This window comes from Tribolium castaneum, chromosome 3 (assembly GCF_031307605.1).
Source record: "Tribolium castaneum strain GA2 chromosome 3, icTriCast1.1, whole genome shotgun sequence".
NCBI lineage: Eukaryota > Metazoa > Arthropoda > Insecta > Coleoptera > Tenebrionidae > Tribolium > Tribolium castaneum.
Genome location: NC_087396.1, coordinates 19,503,280 through 19,522,731, shown reverse-complemented (window position 1 = coordinate 19,522,731; position 19,452 = coordinate 19,503,280). Strand labels below are relative to the sequence as shown.

Below are 19,452 nucleotides of genomic sequence, written 5' to 3'. Positions count from 1 at the left end.
CACATTGATACCACTAATTACACAGTTCTATTTTACAATTTTTTAATTTATAACTGGTAATTAAAAAATGCGAAACACGTACCGAATTCTGGAATTACTGAACAGTTTGCTTTATTCCTTATCTCTTTATTTAAAATATTCAAAAGTTTAATACTTCTTATTTTTTATTTATAATGACAATCGGGCTTTCGTTAGATTTAAAATTAGTAACGCAGATATGTTGTCAATCAACAATCATAAATTTTTATTTTTATTTAATTTTTTACACTATTTAAAACATAAAATTTGTTCCCCGAATCTGATTTCTAATTACTTTATTTCTTTCCGGAATAAAGAATTAGAAATTTACCTGAAATACTTAGCTAGAGAAGCTGAAATTTTTATTTGAAGCACAGTCCCATCTGACGGCTAGTAGCAAAAGCTCTCCAGAGCTAAAATATAAATAAACTTGAAACTGTGATGGCAGTGTTCTCTGTTAGGTCTATCACGAGCTTTTAATTCCAAAGCTCCCATACGTGTATTACACAGACGGATTTAGAGTTGCCTATATAAAGCTCTAAAAAAGGAAACAACTCCTCTGGCGGAAGTGCAGAAAACAGCCATGCTTTTATATACTAAATAAGTTTCCTATAGCTACCTGTATTCATTAAAAAACATTTTTATGTTTTTAATTGTAAATGTACCATTGAATATAAATTATATTCTTTTTTTTCCTAACTGAGAGTTAGCCAGTAAATGTATTTATTTAAACAAAAGCTTATACCTAGAATTATAGTTAGGTACCAGGTTAATAGAAATAAATAGGATAATAGGACTGAGTAAACTATTTAATAAAAGCACTATGAAGATATGTGATTTTTTTTCAAAAATATTTTTTTAAGTTTAAATCCGCGATTTAAGAATAACTACTTTCTAAATTAATTTTATGATTGCATTGTTCATAATACTTTCAATCTTCCAGCAATTATTAGGTATTTTTCTGCTGCGATACAAATACGAGTACCAAATACCTACTTATTTCTTCAAAGATATTTTTTAGGAATGAATAAAAGTGCTTTGATCTTTTTCCGTGTTCTATTTTATAACTGGAATTGTAGTTATATGCTACATTTTATTTTTATTTCAGTAGTGTAATCACTGATAGATTTTATATGGTATTATATTTGGATTGGGAACTTTAGTGTACCAGAGGGATAAATAATAGTCAATATTTCCAAATAAATGTATATATTTATTATACTGCTCAATGAAAACACAGTCACAACATCTCGACTGTCCCTTGGGGCCATGGCCCTTCTGGGGGTCGAAACAATTGCTGTACACCAAATAGTAAAATTGTCTAATGTAACATGGATACGGCACACGCTAAATAAACAAAAGCAACGTAGGAAAGTGCTATCATCGCACACTATGAGTACTTTGTACGTATATAGTATAGTATACGTCGCCACGTCCCCATGCAAACGCATATACCGACATAGCACCCATCTCTGAGCCATCCCTCTATATATTATATATAAATTTTTATATACAAATTCATTTAAAAATTCCTAAAGCTTAATTTTATTAAATTTTATCAACCTAAAATCTCTACAATAATTTTGTCAATACCAAATTTTGATTTACACCAATATAAATATAAAAATACTCTTAAATTTTTACACATATAAACCATCGGACCGGTCAGAGATGGGGGCGGGAAATTAAATTTTGAGCTATCTCGATTTTTTTCACATTTTTGTACTAAATATACAATCTTATTCGATTCTCTATCGACGCAATGCCTAACCTTATAATTATACTGTAGTTCGGAGCCTCGTGGCGCTTAACACCAGTGACTGTGACCCATCTCGACAACCCGCCACTTTTTCAATCCGAGATTACGCCCGACTGACGAGGCCCAAGCCGAGCTGGGCGCCCACAAAAAGTCGAGCTATAACAAATTTAAACCTAAAATTATTTGTGAATAATAGCCAAATGAGTGGTAAATTCGATTTAAAGTATCTATGCGACTTGGGACAGTCGCATTTCCAGAAATTTAGATGCCAAAATTTGACATATCAGTGGCTTGAACATGACGATTGTCACATCGTGTCGTTGTCGAGTATTAACAAGGAAGACCAAAGAGTCATCTGGTGACGTGAAATTAAACTTAATAGGGATGGCGAGCGCAACCATAGCGGCATTCCTTCGTATTGCACGTGTAAAGTGGAAACCATCTACTTGCGGTATCACAATAATTTCGAATTTAGCGTGAATGCCTCGAGTGGAAGAAGGGTGGTGTCGCCCAAACGGAATGCTGACTCGCACTGTGTGTATGTACAGAGTGTGGCAGTTTCCAAAAATCCGGTGGTCGAAGGAGGCGTTACAGCTGCGCTTGCCTTAACAAATAACAATAACAGCTAACGTAATCTGTGTAACATGGGTAACTGAAACCATTGAATCTGTATGTTTATTATCTACTTCTAATCATCAAAGTTACTATATACCACAAATAGTATAGCCTGGGCGAGAGAGTACCTCGTTTCGGCCACCTTAGCATAACAATATAATATTTATGAAATAATCTTATGTTTATGTAACCGAGTGTCTCTGGTGGAAACCGAGTAAAAGTACAGTCGGCAGGACGAGTCCCCGGGAGGGTTTTGGTTGGGCGTTGTGTCTATTTAGGGCCCTTAATTTGTAATTTTTTCGTAAAAACAACTTTGAAGGCACTTTTTGAACGGACGAATTGGCCCAGTGGAATTTTTGAATGAGTTAGTATCCGGTTTAGAAAATTTCGATAAACTGCATTTTTTGGTTGGTTGCCTTCATTTGCTATTGTTTCAGTTTCAGTGTGGCTTTTTTATGACTATTTCAGATTGAGAACGCCCCCGAGGACCGGCTCTGCCGCAACCCAACGTTTGCTACGAAACCAAATGAGTGGTGTGTTGGAGGTGCTGTTGTTATAAGGGACGATGTCTTGCGTCGCGACGCCTTCGCCCCCCGAATACTACGGTTAATTGGGCGCGGGGGTGAAGGTGGGGGGTCGCGACGCAACGGACGCGGAAAATCAAGACGTCGACGACTAGTGGCTACGCTGTAACGCAACGATAACGGTAACGGTAACGCAACCGAGCTCGCAAAGAAAGCGGGAACTGAGGCGAAGTTAATAACGGAGACACCCGGCGGTTTACCAACAATTGTACATGTATACTACAACCCACACAAAATTCTATGTATTACATATTGGACTAGATTAGTTGATAATTAATTTTATGGAAACGGTTAAAAATCGTCAGTGTCAGGTGATGAAGAACGATACACACTAGCAAATTAATAGCGCTATAACGGTAGGAGATTTTCGTCATAAGAAAATAGAATAAGGCAGATTTTGGTTATACACACTCATATCATTTTTGCTTCGAAATTTAATTTTAAGGCGCAGAGGTGCTTAAAAATAAGCTTGTACTTTTTTCGTGATATTTTTATGTATCATTTTTGAACCGGTGACCTAAACGTTTTTTCCGAACAGTGTTTTTGAACCTGTAAAGCAGAATCCTCCTGTAACCAAATCAGAAGAAAAACGACCTCCACACGCATACCGTGGCCTCCGCGGAGATGACCCCCCGTGCCAAGATGTCATCCGAATGTGTGTGCATATGGAACCAAACGATGCAAACTCAAAATTCAACACAAAAGATCCTCGAAATGGCCAAAAGTTGCAATACTCAGAATTGAAAACCGAATTGGAATCATGTTGGGGTCCTACCTAAGGAAGGGATACTACACTACCACCCCCGACGGGGCTCTTGGAGCGACCTCAAAAATTACTTAGACAGTCTCATCCAGAAAGCAATGTAATTCCTCCGGGACCTTATTCAGGCCTTTTCTGAATTCATCTGTTGGATTTGTCTTCAACAATTCGGACAGCCCTGGGCTTCTCGCGAATTGAAGTGAGCCGACTCGCTCAGTGTTATCATATTTTTTGTGTTATTACAATTATAATCATCATCAGTGGTAAATGCTGTGATTTTGTATCAAAGTTAAAGTTGGGTGAATTGTTAAAACCAACAGTAACTTTTTGAGGTCTTCATTGTCAAGTATACGGACTGATGGCGGAATCATAAACAAGAAGAGAACCCATCAGCTACCACCAAGACAAAACACCGTGCATGTAATCCTACCTTTCCTTCTTGCCCATCATTACCACCAGCCCGCCGCCAAGTAAAAATCTGCAGGATTTGTTCTAAACAACAATTTAAATTAAAGCACTTAGGTCTCTTCATTATCCCTTTGTCACACGCCAACGGTTTACAAACTTTTGTACTTGGAGAATACTCGACTCGCTATTTCTTAATATATTTAAAAATTAACACCGAATATGTGCATCAACTACCAGACAAACATCTATTGAATTGGAGAGAAGCGTATTTACAACCATGTCAAGTATAATATATCGTTTAATAATAACCATTATTTGGATTTGAAGAGTCGAGCGTTTGCTTGTTTGAAAACCATCAGCATTACGGGTACTTTACAGTCGACAACGTTATATACTTTAAATCTTAATAAATAACTATTTAGATTAATCTAATTTTTAAATTTTGTTTTTATTTTTCTTATGTAATGTACCGATGCAGGCCCCGAGAACAAACCGAAAAATCAACGCAACGTCACAAACATCCAAACGATTAATTTTGAAACGCAAATAAACGCGAAACGACAACGAAACCGCTAAATCAATCTTAAGTGAATGGCAGTCTTACAATTTCGGCAGTATCTCGAATATAGGATTTTAGGAACAGCGAAATCACGACCTCCTAGCCTCACCATAAGGCTAAGTTAAGGGCTCTCGGGGCCTTCGATTGTGTATGTGACCTCAACTATTGCGGGATGTGAAGGAAACCATGAGCTCCAAATTTATGTACAATTTACGATTTATGGCTCAAAATTATTGTACTCGAAACATCACACTGTAAACTGTCTTCGAACCAAAAAGAAACAAACCAAAATAAAACCAAATAAAGATAATACATTTTATTTTTACTGACTAGTTGCCTCACACTGTATTTGCCATCGTGTAGAACCTACACTATTTGATTGTGCAAGTGATTAAAATTAACTAAAATATAAAATAAAACAGGTAATTAGGTAGGTATGCTAACAGAAATAATAATAGCAACTAGTCTACAACTAATAAATTAAAACAGAATGGGGGAGTGTTGGGGTACAAAATAATAAATACAAAACAAGGCATACCTACTTAATACCGAATAAATCACAGGAATTAGACTTTCGAGTTGTATTTGATACAAAATGGAAGAATAATTGCTGCAATAAATCTTTTTTCAGTGCGAAACTTTGAAGCGTTGTATTGTGTTCAAAGTTTGGCACTGATAGTTTACGTAAAATTATTCAAAAGGGAATAATCTTATGTGGGACTAGTAAAATAAAAACTTTGGTTGAGATGATAATAATAATACAAGATATAAATAAAATTAAGTGATAAATACTATGTACACGTCGCTTTATATACAGGGGTAAAAGGGGCAGTTTACAGTGGCACCGAACATAATAATGCCAGAAGTAACGCAATGAGAGTGCAGATTTTGAACTTGATGACTGCTGGTTGAAAAGAAAAGAAAGACTTGACGTCATAAAATTCTATCCGGTAAATATTCAGGTAATCACTGGAAAATTGATTGATTTGTGTTCACTGTTCGTTTGAACGAACATAAAGCCTGAGGCGATAAAATTGTCTTTCTGTCAACTAAACACAACTATTTAACAAGAGTGTCCGGAACAAGTTTCGAAGATGGCGTCAAAGCGGCGTCCTCCAAGCTCATTCCCGGCAAAACAACATATAAACTGTTGACAGTTTTGTCACGTGTCACCGATTCTCTCTGGTGTTTTTGCCGTGTCTAACGGATGGTACCGCACGGTAGCCACTGGCTACCGCTGGATACCGGCTTCTCGGTCCGGCCAACCGGTCACTCCAATTGCTCCAGGAAATTGGGGGACTTGAAGTACTCCGGGACCGGGTCGTCCAGTCGCGAGATGATCTTGTAGATGGACTTCTTCCATGACTGCTCGGCATCCCGGCCCTCCTGGATGGCCTTGAAAAACTCCCGGAGCGTCTGCTCCACGACGAACCGGAAGTTTGAAGGAACCTGGAACAGGACACGGCGCTCAGTCGCTTGGCCAAAAATCCACACGGGGACATCGGGAGCAGGAGAAAATAAAAATAACACGCAAGATACGTGACATTGCCGAAGACATCTGCGCTAAAAGCAAACAAAAAACTTTTCGACTGGGAGCGATTGTTTGATTGATGGATTGAGTCGGGTTTTGGCACTTTGATGTCTCGGTTAAAATCACGAACCTGAGGTCCCCATACCTCGATGTGATTGTTTCTGTTGTAGTGCAAATTGAGCACCCGGTATAATTCGGAATCACCACCGACATGCAGATCTTCAGCGTTCTTCACACCTTCGGAAACTGCCTGTCTGGCGTACTTCTCCATCTGGATGTAATAGAACTCCCTGCAACAAGCGACAACTGTTGTGAAAATTGTTACAATACACCGCGTTCATATTTTTTAATTAATTAGCTGTTAATTAATTATGTCATGTCACTAAAAAGGAAAAATTTCTAAATTTGAAGATATACCTACCAAGTTCGGTTACAACAAAATAAATACAATTTTGCTAAATAATTCATTTTAAATTGTGAAGCGGTGTAATGAGAAAACAGTTTCTTAATATTTATTTAATCTACTGCAATTTTTAAAGTAACTACATTTAAATAAAAGGTATTACTACTTTTAAACGCATTTTTTGTTAGAAAAGTAATATGAACTTTGTGGTTGGTTAGAAGCATTTAATAAGTCAGATATTTGCCTTTGTGTCCAACGACGTATAAAATAGGAAAAAGACTAAAGAAAATTCTTGAAAACGATTTTGTTTTGTTTTTAGCTTCTCCCATCATTCCGTAACAAGTTGGGCTTCTTTTCATTACAAATTTAAATCAACTAGAATTATTCTAATTGAATTAATAATAATCAATCATTAACTTAAAAGCTTCCAAAATTTAGTTACATATTTTATTTGGGACTGATAATGTAGAAATGAAATAAGCAAATTTTACCCAAAATAAAGATAAAATTGCTATTATCTCGTCTTTTCCTTATAAATTTTGCCGCCTGAAACATTAGCAAAAAGTTGTAAAATTTTGCAATTGCTCGTGTCGCCTTACATTAAGTACCGATTATGGTATTTAACATGCCACCTGTGAGCTATGCATACCACCTACGTAATGGTGTGTAGATCGATGAATTAAGTGGCAATTACAGCAATCATGGTGATGCCATTTGATTCAATTGTGTCACTTCAACGGGCGTCTCGCAGATTGCAGCCCAACCCAGTTTCCCAAAACTAAAAGACGTGCAAATGACCAAATCAGAGCAGTGAAAAGGGGCGTCACCGCATCGGTGAAAGCAATTAGCACTTTGCTTATAATAATAATAGAAATGTTTGTGTTTAAACGGTATTAATATTGCCTAAACATGGTAGTGTCATGTCATTGAATCCGAACGCCAATTATAGGCCAATTGGGCATACATAATTAATATGGTTGTATTAGCCATGTTATATTATTAACGCTAACAACTGTTGCTTTCGATTAAACACATTCGCGGTTTGCACCGTTTCAGAATGGTTTTCGAAAGCGTTTTTACCCAAATCTCTCTGACCTGCAGCGAGTTCAAGCCCGCATAAAATATTCGTTTTGCATTCAAAGAACGACATTCTATTGAAAAATCACCTGCTGCTAGCGTTACTCAAGAAATGCAGGTATGCTAAGCTCGTTTTTGTATACGAGGCGCGCTAAAGACCCCCTAATTGTTGAGGGAAATCTTGCAAGGATTTACTTTCCCACCGAGTAAGTCACACGGCAACGGTTTCTTCAAGGCAAAAGACGTTAGGACTTGACAAAAGATCTAACAGCTGCTTTTTGATTTACCCTCCCCAAGTCGATTCGAAGGGCCCGAAGACCCTTCAAGACGTTCCCGCAGCGTCTTGAGACGCGTGCCCCAACGTTCGAAGAAGCTGCACAGGGATGACCAAAATTCGAAACTTTTCGAAAAAAGTAAAAAATTATGAAGAAAAATTTACCCAATTTACCAATTTACCCAAAAATAAAACAAACTACAAACACTACCCGCAATGCCAGTTATTACATACATATTTAAAAGATCTTAAAAATAAATTGTAAAACAACAAATAATGATACATTAATTATCAAAATATTTGTGTTTATAATTAAATAGTTTTTTGTTCTATTATTGCACTATTTATTTACTTATCAGCATTTTAATAATAATTAATTTAAAAAAATGAGTGTATCAATCTTTGTCAGTTTGGACATCCCTGCCTGGAAAAGAAGTTAACGAAAAGGGCGCGCACATGGTATTTGAACAATACTGGCATAGGTGAGCTTCAGGCAGATGTTCAAATTGAGTGCATAAAACCGTTAGGAGTAGCTATCCCAATGTTTTCATTTTATATTTTGCAGGTTTTGTGTATTGTTCTCTTTACCTTCCAAAGAAAAACTGAAAGCTGCAAATTTTCTATTTTTGCAAGTTTGTAATTTTTAGCTTTAATACGGGAAACGTTTGCGTCAATATTTAATGTTTATTTATACAAGCTTATCGGACTATTTATTTAAAAAACTAAACAAGCGTTGAGCTTTTTATTTTTACCAAAGTTTTGATTTTTCATTAATAGGGATAAGAAGCTACTTCAGTTGGTATTTAATTAATTATTACATTATTGCTAATACACGCATTAACAAACTATTAAATTAGTATTAATTGCCAAAATAAAATTTCCAATTCTTTGAGTTTTCAGTTATGAAATTTAAATAGGACCAAATTTTGAGAAGGAGAATTAATAAATATTTTTTGTGTTTGTTACGATACGAATTCCGTGGTTAATTCTCTTATGACAGACTGCTTCAGTCTGAAAGCGTGATATCCAGTTTGCTAATTATTTGGCAGGCGAGGGTAATGATGGCACTTAGGAGAAAAGTGTCCCATGACATTTGATTGCTAAGCTACGTAAGTGGCCGAGTGGGGAATTAAAATGAATCAGACAGTTTTTTCAGTTTGCCAGAATACCTTGAAACGTTATTAGATTTATCCGATGTGTAGGTATGAAAATTTCACACTAGCCAGCCAGCCATAAAAACTTTCAGACGCATTCTTTGTAAAGTATGACTTGTTAAAAACTTGTTCAATACTGTGTTTTTTAATTAGCAATGACTAATTAGCGTAAACAAACTTAGAGGCATATTCCTGGAATCTACTTAACAATGCAGAATTGTCGTTATTGTTTGGAACGTCGCCCTCTAGAGTTCTTTTCGTATCCGAGATGTATTATGAAATTGAAAAATCAGACGCAGAAGACGGGAATTTGCTCCTTAGGTGAATGTTCATATTGGGGGTTAAATTGGCCTAAAGTGACCGGAAATGGGGTTTAATGGGTTCGGACCCTGCGTTTTTCACGCCCATTCCGCTCCCGTCTTACCACATAATTATATCGCAAATTAATTATCTTAATTGGTAATTGATTGCACTGATTGATCTCCAATTACGAACTCACTTACATTAGCGTTATCTTGAAGTAAAGATCTGTTATTTTGTGGAAGGCCTCCAGCATTAGTAAATTACAAGTAATTAATAAATAAATTGTTGTTTGAAGCTTGAAAGCTCGGACTGAAACTTACGTGTGTTCCGGAGGTTGAGAAAAATTAATGTACGATTTACTCCGCTAATGACTAATTTGATGTCAAAGCTAACGAGACTGAGAAAGACGGAACTACATCCCAAAAGAAAAATGCCTACCCTACTAATTAGTCTCAAGACCTTAATTAAGTTATTTTTAATTGAGCAGCCCGCTAATGCTGTAGGGATTTTTTCATTTAAGGTTGCATACTCCGTTGCATAAAGTTTCACAAAGACAGAATGCAGCTAATTAAAAAAAAGTTTAGCCATGAATTGAGCATTCTGTAGCGGACAAGCTTCTTCAGGTTTTAGGGTCTCGTCAAAAATTTTCACTGTTTACCCGAGAGTAATTAGAGTGCTTCGCTTTATCATCGATCGATTACTGAAGTAACTTTCGATGTTTTTATGTAAATTCGACGATATCTGATAAACCCATCAAACGCAAGGCAATTTTCATATTCTTTTATTACTAAATTGGATAGATTAAAGCGTGCGATATTGAATTTCTTATCTTATCACTTGAGGTCCATCTGTTTAAACAGACAACAATAACTTATTCCTGATAAGCTTTTGTCGAAGCTTTTGTCCGTATTTCATGTTATCGACGCGGTTTATAATGAATTTTATTAAAACTGAGCATCGGATTTTTTTACAATAATTTAGAACCGCTGACACACGAATGCTCCTTTCGCCCTGAAGCTCACATGCATGTAGCGGTTCTTTCAACAAAGCGTTGCCGTTTCATTTGCTAGTTGGCATGTATTCGTTTCGTTGCTGCTTTTAAATCAAAACCCTCGGAAAAGTTTTTTATCGTCGTGTAATGCGCGGATTCTCTTTAGAGAAAAGATTCGTCCCACATAATATTCACCCTAATTACGAGGATAAATTGAAAAGTCTCCGGCCTAGCCTAGATAGGATGCAAATTTGGCAGATTTTATTATGGCATTATATTCTTTCATATTTTATTAGTCGTGCCTTGGAATATCAAAAACATCGGTCAAATAATAATTATTTGACAGTTGTTTGAATTCGATGTAGTTTGGTGTTTGTACGCAATGGAGCAAACTGAGATTCGTGCAGTGATCAAATATTTTTTTATTAAAGGGCTATCCTCAAAGGATATAAAATCTGAACTGGACAATACATTGCGCGACTCTTCTCCTTCTTACACGACAATTAAAACTTGGGTCGCGGACTTTAAACGTGGTCGTAAAAGCACGGAAGATGCACCACGTTCAGGACGACCAAAAACCGCTACGTGCAAAGAAATTGTAGAAAAAGTCCATAAAATTGTCTTGAATGATCGCCGGTCAAAATTGGTAGAGATAGCAGAAGCTGTGGGCATTTCAACGGAGCGGGTACATTACATCCTAACTGAAGTGTTGGATATGAGAAAGTTATCTGCGCGATGGGTGCCGCGACTGCTCACACCAGAGCAAAAATTGATTAGAAAAATGATTTCTGAGGAGTGTTTGGCCCGCTTACAACACAATCCGGTGGATTTTTTACGAAGATTTATAACTGTAGATGAGACGTGGATTCACCATTATTCACCCGAAACCAAACAGCAGTCTAAACAATGGACTGCAAAGGGGGAACCCGTTCCGAAGAAAGCGAAAACACTTCGGTCGGCCGGAAAAGTCAGTATTGGGATGCTAAGGGTATTCTTTTCATAGATTATTTGGAAAAAGGAAAAACAATCAACGGCCCATATTATGCTTCCCTGCTGGACCAGCTAAAACAAAAAATCCAAGAAAAACGCCCTAGCTAGGCCGGAGACTTTTCAATTTATCCTCGTATCAACCCGAAGATGGCAACGACTATTACAAATATTAAAACTAGGCACTCACCTGAAGTTCGAGAACCACTTGACGAGCTGGGCAGTGTTGTTCTTGTTAAACTTGATATCGGGGAAATACATTTTTAGTACTGCTGAGCTCGGATACCGAACCCAGAAGAACATTAATTTCGCTTTCCTGAGATGCATCGGTGTCAGTGTTGACGAGTGCTCAGGAGTTAAGGAAATATTTGTCTATAGGCGGGAAAGAGAAAAAGTCCACGTAGTACGATAATCAGAAAAATTGATTTTTATCATTTGTATTATTTTTTTATTCGAGTCCGTACAATTTAATTCATTTCATTCATTATTCCTTTGAATTGCAGTATTTACTTTTGAAAAAAATTGAGATCTCTGCAGAAATAATTGATAAGTAAAAAAAGCAAACTAGTAATTTCAGCATGTGCAGTTATAACTTATTCTTTTTCTTAACCACATGTTAGAGAACACGATACTCTCATACACTAAGACGAAGATATCAACTATTCATAAAGTGATCTAACTCGCCGTTACGAAGTGACTAATAATAGATATCGCGGCGAACGAATCAATTTGATGGAAACTTTTCCCTATTATACTACAAAATTTAGTTGAAAAAATTTGTCCTGGATTCTTGCGTTTTGATTCCGATCAAGAATAAAATGGATTAAATTATAGGGTTTCTCGTAGTGTTTAATCGCGAGTGTTATTATACTTGAGTCGGAGGGGAAAGGTCTAAAGGAAGACCTTTAAAAGCCGAACGCTTTAAATTACGAAAGTAAAAAAAATACGTACATGGTGGTTACTAAGATTTTTACTAAAATCTTTGCATAAAAAGGATATAGTAGGCTGCATTCCATCGTAGGTGATGTCCCCTGAGTTACAATCAGAATTTCTATCGCCGTTGTCCATGTTCATGCCCCCGGACGGCGCCCTTAGCTGTCCGTAGTCGGGGGAGCCCCCATGTTGGGCCGCAGCCAGGAGAGCGGGGTGCAGAAGCGTCGGGGGGTGGTGGATTGGAGGCGACTCTCGCTCGATTTTGTGCATGCGAGGTGGTGATGACGATGCCTGCAACCCCAGCAATAATCACGTTATTGTTCCTGCAACGAAATCGAATAAAATGCCAGACCTGCATCGCCATGTGGTGTCCGTGACTTGGTCCATGAAAGAAGGGGCTGTAGGGCGAGAAGACCTGAGATTCGTGCAGTCCGGGGTTGGGGATCGCCACCGAGGTCGGAAGGGAGACGGGCAACATCGGCGGCGGCTGGTGATATGGGGGCGGGCGCGGGGAACTGCACGTGTTGGGCTCCATGGCGGCGGGCGACATGCCGATGCCGTCCTGGCCCAGGATGCGGCTCACGGTCCTGGGCGTTATCCGGGTGTCCGTCACCTTGTGCCGCTTTTTCTTAGGAGTTACTACGAGGCTGAGCGCTTCGTTCTGCTCGGGGTTTTCTTGCTTGGACACGCAAAACGGGTGTGACATTCCAAAAAGAGGGGCTTGGCTGATTGCCGGGGGTTTCGGGGGCTGGAACATCGGAGGCCTTATTTGGAGGTCGTTGGGTTTTTGCATGTTGTTCATGTGAACGGACATCATCGGAGGGCAGCCGCTCGTGCCGTTCACCATCTGGCTGTTGGGCGGCGGCGGCGGCGCTTGTGGCCGTTCTACTACTTTGGTCCGCGGCGATTTCCTGTCGAGTAATTGCGAGGCCATCATCAAGTCTTTGTTGAGTTGTTCGGCGGCTGTCGCCGCCTCCGTCTGTTTGCATCTCCGTTGGTGGACGAACCTTGATAGTATCGAGTCGATCAAATTTGAAAGAGACGACGTGATTTCGGTTTTAAGAGCGTCGGCGAGGCCTTCCAAGTCGGTACCGGTCGGTGTCATGTTTCTCATAATGTGTAATCTGTCGGCTATATTTTCGGGTTTTTGCGATGGATGATGAGACTGATGCTGGGATTGTTGGACTGATGATTCGCTGTTCATTGCTGCCACTGCTGCTTCTTTAGCAAAACGGGCTTCCTGCTCCATCAGGAATTTGTGGCTCACGCCCAAGTACATGGCGGCGGCACTGCTCATGTGCTGGTGATCATGATGTAACATACCATTGTGGAAAGGAGGTCCTGGAGGGCTTATTTTAAGTTTGCTCACCTGTTGTGCTAAGCTTGGCGTCGATTGATTAGGGGTATTACTGGTGGTTATGGGCGAAGGAGGCGCTGATCGTTTACTGTTTTCACTATCACTGGGAATTTCTTCAATTTCTTGACTTTCTTCAGACCCTTGTTCAACGCGCGTGCACAACTGCATGTATTTCTGCTGCATTTCCGCCAACTGTTCTTGCATCGTTCTCAGCTGCGATTTGAGTAAATTTTTCTCGACGCGTTTTTGTCTGATTGGTTCCGCACTTTCATCTTCTTCATCGTCAATATACCGTTCAGCGTTACTGTCGTGTTGCTGGGGTTGGTAGAGCTTTCGTTTCTTGCAGCCGTTGACTTGCGGAGGCGCCGGACTCGACCGCATACCTGAGACAATGTTTTCGACGCGCGCTTTCTTCGCATCCTCTGGCTTGGCCGGACTCGAGGGCTCCACCTTTGGCGAGGGCAGCGACTCGGTCTCCATCCCATTGAGCGCCTCCTCCATGAGCTCGGCCTGCTGGCGGTCGCCGACTCCGGCCTCAGCGAGGCACTCCTTCATCGCGGCGGCGGCTTCGACGTCGTTGCGTTCTGGTTCCGCCTTGGGTTCGTTGTTGTTGTTGTTGATGATGTGGTCCTGGCCGTTGCGCATGTCGTGTTCCAAGGCCAAAAGCTCGTGCTTGCGGCCCTGCAGGATGTCCCGGAGCATGTGATGGGCCAGTTGTTCACCCGAGGGCGGGCTGCCGTCGCAGCGGATCACCGCGTCGAACTTGCCCTCTTCGCCGCTTTCGCCGCCTTCGGCCTTCTGCCGCCCCAGCAGCTCGTTGAGCATCTTTGCGGGCGCGAACCCGGGTCCGAACAGACCGAACTGCTGCTGTTGGGTGAAAATTGCGCCGTACAGATTGTTACCGCCACCGAGAAAAGTCGGACGCGAACTGAAATTCGGAATCGACGAGTAGGAGTTACGCGGCTCACCGGCGTCTACACGCTGTCTAGTTCTTTTGGTTTTCTTCAGGAGCTTATCTGTGTACAAACCGAATTCAGTCTCCTCCTCCGATGACATCATAAGTTCCAGCGTTATTGGTCGTTCTGTGCCCCCCTCCAGATAGTCGTCCCCACTTTAAGAATAGTCGCCCATGTCAATACCTGCAAGGGAGAAATCGACCTCACTCAGTAAAGCTTCACGGTTGCTGGAGGAAGAGGGGCTCGGGCTCTAGCACCTGCGGACGCGGAACAACTGTTGATCTGCCACCGACGAGCACGAGCCCGTCTTCCACAGCTGCACATTCAAAACCACCACATAAACAAACATTACTTCTTTTTCCAATCATAATTTTATTCCTACATTCTTTCAAAGCATACCGTTATTCCAATATCAATATTGATGAAAATTTCCACAAAAAGCTCCCTGGCTATTTCATTTTTGCCATTATTCGAATTTAATTAACGTCATTATTTCCAACCGGTAAAAAGAACTCTGCTTATACATCTCCCATTTTGCTATTTTATTTATTAATTATCATTAACCTTTCAGGGTTTAGAAGCGAACAATAGCCTTTCAGGCCGAACGAAAATGGAAATTGTTCGCGTAAACATTATTATTACGTATGTATATGTATATAAATTTTTTAGATAAGGTTATAATTTAGCCTGATAAGACAACGAAACGACAGATGGTAAAATATTGTGAGAATTTCCAGTAAAGTACACTCCAAGGGCCATATGGCACCGCCTATGCGTTCTCGACGTAAAGACGAGCAGTAGATAACAATAGTGAAAAGCACCGGGGTGTCCTGTCAGATAATCGTCCTCATTCCCCACACTCAAACGAATTATTCAAAAGCTAATGGTTTTATACGTATGGTATAAAGTGTTAGCAAACATTGGTAAAATGGCTAAAACTGACCAACAATTCAATTTTAAAATCTTCAAAAACCATAAGAATTATTACGCTTGCCGACTTATAAATTCAAATATATTATAACAGAGTAAAATGATCAACAAACGCTCTTCATCTTGCATAATAGATCCACTAATAGTGCAGCCAAGTCCTATAAATAGATTAAGTTAAAGTTTCATTCACGAGATAAAGGAACTCTTATTGGGAATAATAAAAAATAAAATGCCACAACCAACGTTTTGTCAATTTTATTTGCAATATTTAAACAGTTATTGAGATATTAAAATCCACATTTATTACAATGTTATATTTAAAATCAATTGCTAAATGCATCAGATAATAAAACCCCAGTAGTGTTGTTAATTGTTTAGCTATATTGGAGGTTTAGTGAACACGCTAATTAATTTGAAGTAATAGAAATAAAATGGTTATTATTTTAAACACTTAACCGACATAAAATTCTGTTGAGGAAAAAATGGAAAAAAGCAAAATTGGAATTAATTCAAAATTGTAACGGGCTTTACAAACATCACATGCAGCGTTCGTATAGTTGCACGCTGATGAAATCACCCAAGGCACAAGCTCTACATTTTCATACATCAGTTTTTTCTTCGATTGATTTGAATCCAGAATTTTTTAATTTGCGCTACTGCAACCACGTTGACTATGGTGGCGGAGACGAATTTTGTAAAGTAGAAACGAAGGCAAACAAGTGATGCAGTTGAATTTTCCCTTTACTTGTTCAATCAGTCGTGTAATTTGTCTATGTTAAAATAAATAGGTACGTATTTGCGTGTTTTTAATTAATGTCAAAGTTTCACGCCTTGTGAAGTTTTGTTGATTTTGGCTTCAATTAGCTCTTCCATTTCATTTAAAGCGGCAGTGTCAATTTTTTGAAACCCTGTCATTGTTTACTGAAAGCACTCCTCTCTCTTCGTTTCATTAATTTACTAGAACGTAAACCATGCAGCGAGTTCATATTAATTAAGAAAAGGCGCAATGAAACCGTGAAGTAGGTATTCGTATTCTTACAAATAGAAACTCGGGGTTAGTCCGTATTTGCGTCTCGTCTCCCCTATTCAAACGCATCATCTTAGAGGGCAAAAACAAAAGGCCAGACTGCTCAAGTGCGTACTCTCGCCGCCCTACTTATTAATATCTAAATATATGTCGTTACTTCTTGAAAAGGGTTGTGTCATTAACACCGCGATGAGCGGAACCGGAAACCGATGGACGATCATCCAGCCCATCTCCGGGCTGACACAACAATGCGGCTACTTGAAGTGCAGTGATTTTTTATTGGATCGGAAGTGGTATAATTTGAACAAATTCGCTTTTTCGACTTCCGAAAGGGTTCGGCCGTTACGACTCGGATGCGACACGCTTCCAAAGCGTGACAGGAAATTAATGTGGAGCCTCAAAAAAATTAGACGGCTAAGTGGCGTTAACACCATTTGAATTGGTGCCAACCTTACAGCCGTATTTGTCACGATAAGCACGTAGGGATACACTACACAAATTAAGGAGTCTTGCTTGTCTTATCGAATTATAACTCGGATTCAGTTTCCGGTTAACATAACTGCTACTTAAGATAATGGCTTTTCTAGAACTCTGGCAGCACTGATAATGCCTAGAAGAAAACCTACACATTGGACTGTCATTGCCAATTTTCCAACGGGGGAAATGGGACAGGTGGTGCGCTACAATTACCAGACAAAAAGTCCAAAGGCAAACCGAATTAAAATATGTAAACAATAAGGTGGCATATGGCGAACTAAGATGAATTTCCGGTCTTGACGTCACAGTCATGTAACGCGACTGCATGAGTATTTCCGGCCGGTCACGCGAAATGAACACCCATCAAGGGAAATTGTTCCCACCGGTGATATACTCTTAATGAATAAGACACATCAGGTGGTGCTCTATGGATTCCAATGAGGAAGTCACCAGTTACACATTCAAATTATCTTATGACTCACTCGAATTTCTCACGATCTTATTTTGCGATAGGTCGCCACCACATCCAATTTCAGTGGATTTTATCTAATAATATAATATAACATATTGTTTTAATTTTTGATTGAAAAACCTTTAGCATGTGGTAGTTTACCACAAAATGCAGACGTGTTGGTTTTAACAAGAAATTGCATAAAACAAAGCATCTTCAACCAACAGCCGGTGTTTACACAAATATTCGACCACAACCGCTTTTCTTATCAAGTTTCTTTAATTGTCAGCTACTGTCAGTGGCGCGGATTTTCCTCTTCTTTGCTTGTTGTAATGCGGGAGATAAGTAGTTATCCGTGTCCTGTTCCATGAATCACGGTGAACTTTCCGCGTAAATCAATTTTAATTCGACACATTTAAATATTTTAAAAGTTAAAGTGGACATAATTGTCGTTCGAAATGCTCATTTAATATCCTGCGCGGCTCCGTATGAGAAAGGAACAAATCAAAGTAAACCCTTGCTGAGAAAATAGTGCCTAAAGGAAGTGGGTAATGAGGAAACTAGGGAGCGAAATAAGGCGGGATTGTGACGAAGACGGAACGATTGTAAGGTTAATTGGTGCTTAAATGTAGAATTAAAATTGATAATTTGTGCGCTTATAATAAAATGATTACAGCCACAGCTAGGATACTGTTGATTCAGAACCTTGTGATACGTGGGAACTACCCGCGAGTGGTTATCTAAAATGCAAACCGCTGCAATTATCACTCAAGTCACATGAGTTTGGATTTTTTATTGTATGTTTTATTAGTGGTTGAAATAACATAAATAGTTTTCATTTTGAGTTAATAGCAATTTTTAATATTTTGGCAAAACATAAAGGATTTGTGAAAAATATTCGGGTGATAAATTGCAGACACTGACCGGACAAATGGAAAACGACAACAATGCTTTGGAAATGAAGTTAAAAGCAAATTTTTTAAACAATGCGAGCGCATAGTTCAAAATCATACCAAAATTGATTTATTCGCAGTGGAAAAGTTGAATCAAAACGTAGATCCTAGATCTAATGATTCCGTGTTAATTATGATGGGTTTGCACATCTGTGTGATTAACTTGATGCATTTCCGGTAATTTTTATGCCCGGCGGGGAAGCAGCCACCGACTCAATAATTCAAAGTGGACGAAGATATGTAAATAGGTGGCATAATAGCGCGATGAACGTGTCGTCGAGGTACGGAAGGAAGGAAACCCTATCTCCGACATTTCTCTAGGAGACATGGTGGTTAAGAGGATGAGGGACTTGGATATCTCACGGCGATCAAACTCTACTTGAAACTCAACCGTTCCAATGATCATTAAGGTACACAATTCGATATTTTATTCCGTCTCCGTTCAATTAAAATTGAATATATCAACGTCACCCAGACTAGAAAAAATTTATAAAGCAAAACAATAATCCACTTAATGCCGGTGAATTAAATAGATCAATACCGACGTCGTTTCTTCACGCGCGTGTTATAAACTTATTACTTACGCATTTGTTTACCAGTTGTCAACTGTACTTTGCGTAATTTTGAGATTTACTACGTGACATCGATAAAATGTCTGGCGAAAATTCGAAATTACCTTGAGGGCCCATAACCACAAGAATATAATAAACATGAAAATGTTTTTAAGGCATTTCTTTTTAAAAGTCATCTCGCACCCCGCTTCAGATTATAAAACGGGCTAATAAAAAAGACACCTCAATACGATAAAAAAGATCGCTTCCCTGATATACTACCTACTTGACATTTGTTCGCTGCTATAACACCTCAATAAAGTGGATGAAATCGTCAAAAGTTTACCCGCCGCGCCAAGAAACCCGTGCACAAGACACTAATTTAGCAGCACTT

General features: G+C 39.1%; 1 protein-coding gene across 7 annotated transcripts in view; it reads right to left on the bottom strand.

Moving 5' to 3' along the window:
- Nucleotides 1-1,210: 1,210 nt before the first annotated feature.
- The window catches only part of pros (prospero), a 72,751-nt gene continuing 54,509 nt past the window's right edge, over nucleotides 1,211-19,452 (bottom strand). For 3 of the 7 annotated variants that reach the window (XM_015981482.2, XM_015981480.2, XM_015981481.2), the window contains 5 exons: nucleotides 12,709-14,852; nucleotides 12,375-12,647; nucleotides 11,614-11,795; nucleotides 6,365-6,524; nucleotides 1,211-6,152 (listed from right to left, as the gene is read on the bottom strand). In XM_015981482.2, the coding sequence (XP_015836968.1) occupies nucleotides 5,973-6,152; nucleotides 6,365-6,524; nucleotides 11,614-11,795; nucleotides 12,375-12,647; nucleotides 12,709-14,772 (2,859 nt within the window). In that variant the 5' untranslated portion in view covers nucleotides 14,773-14,852 and the 3' untranslated portion in view covers nucleotides 1,211-5,972. The remainder of the gene's footprint in view (nucleotides 6,153-6,364; nucleotides 6,525-11,613; nucleotides 11,796-12,374; nucleotides 12,648-12,708; nucleotides 14,853-19,452) is intronic. The other 4 variants (XM_015981483.2, XM_015981484.2, XM_008194505.3 and 1 more) reach the window with 4 other exon arrangements.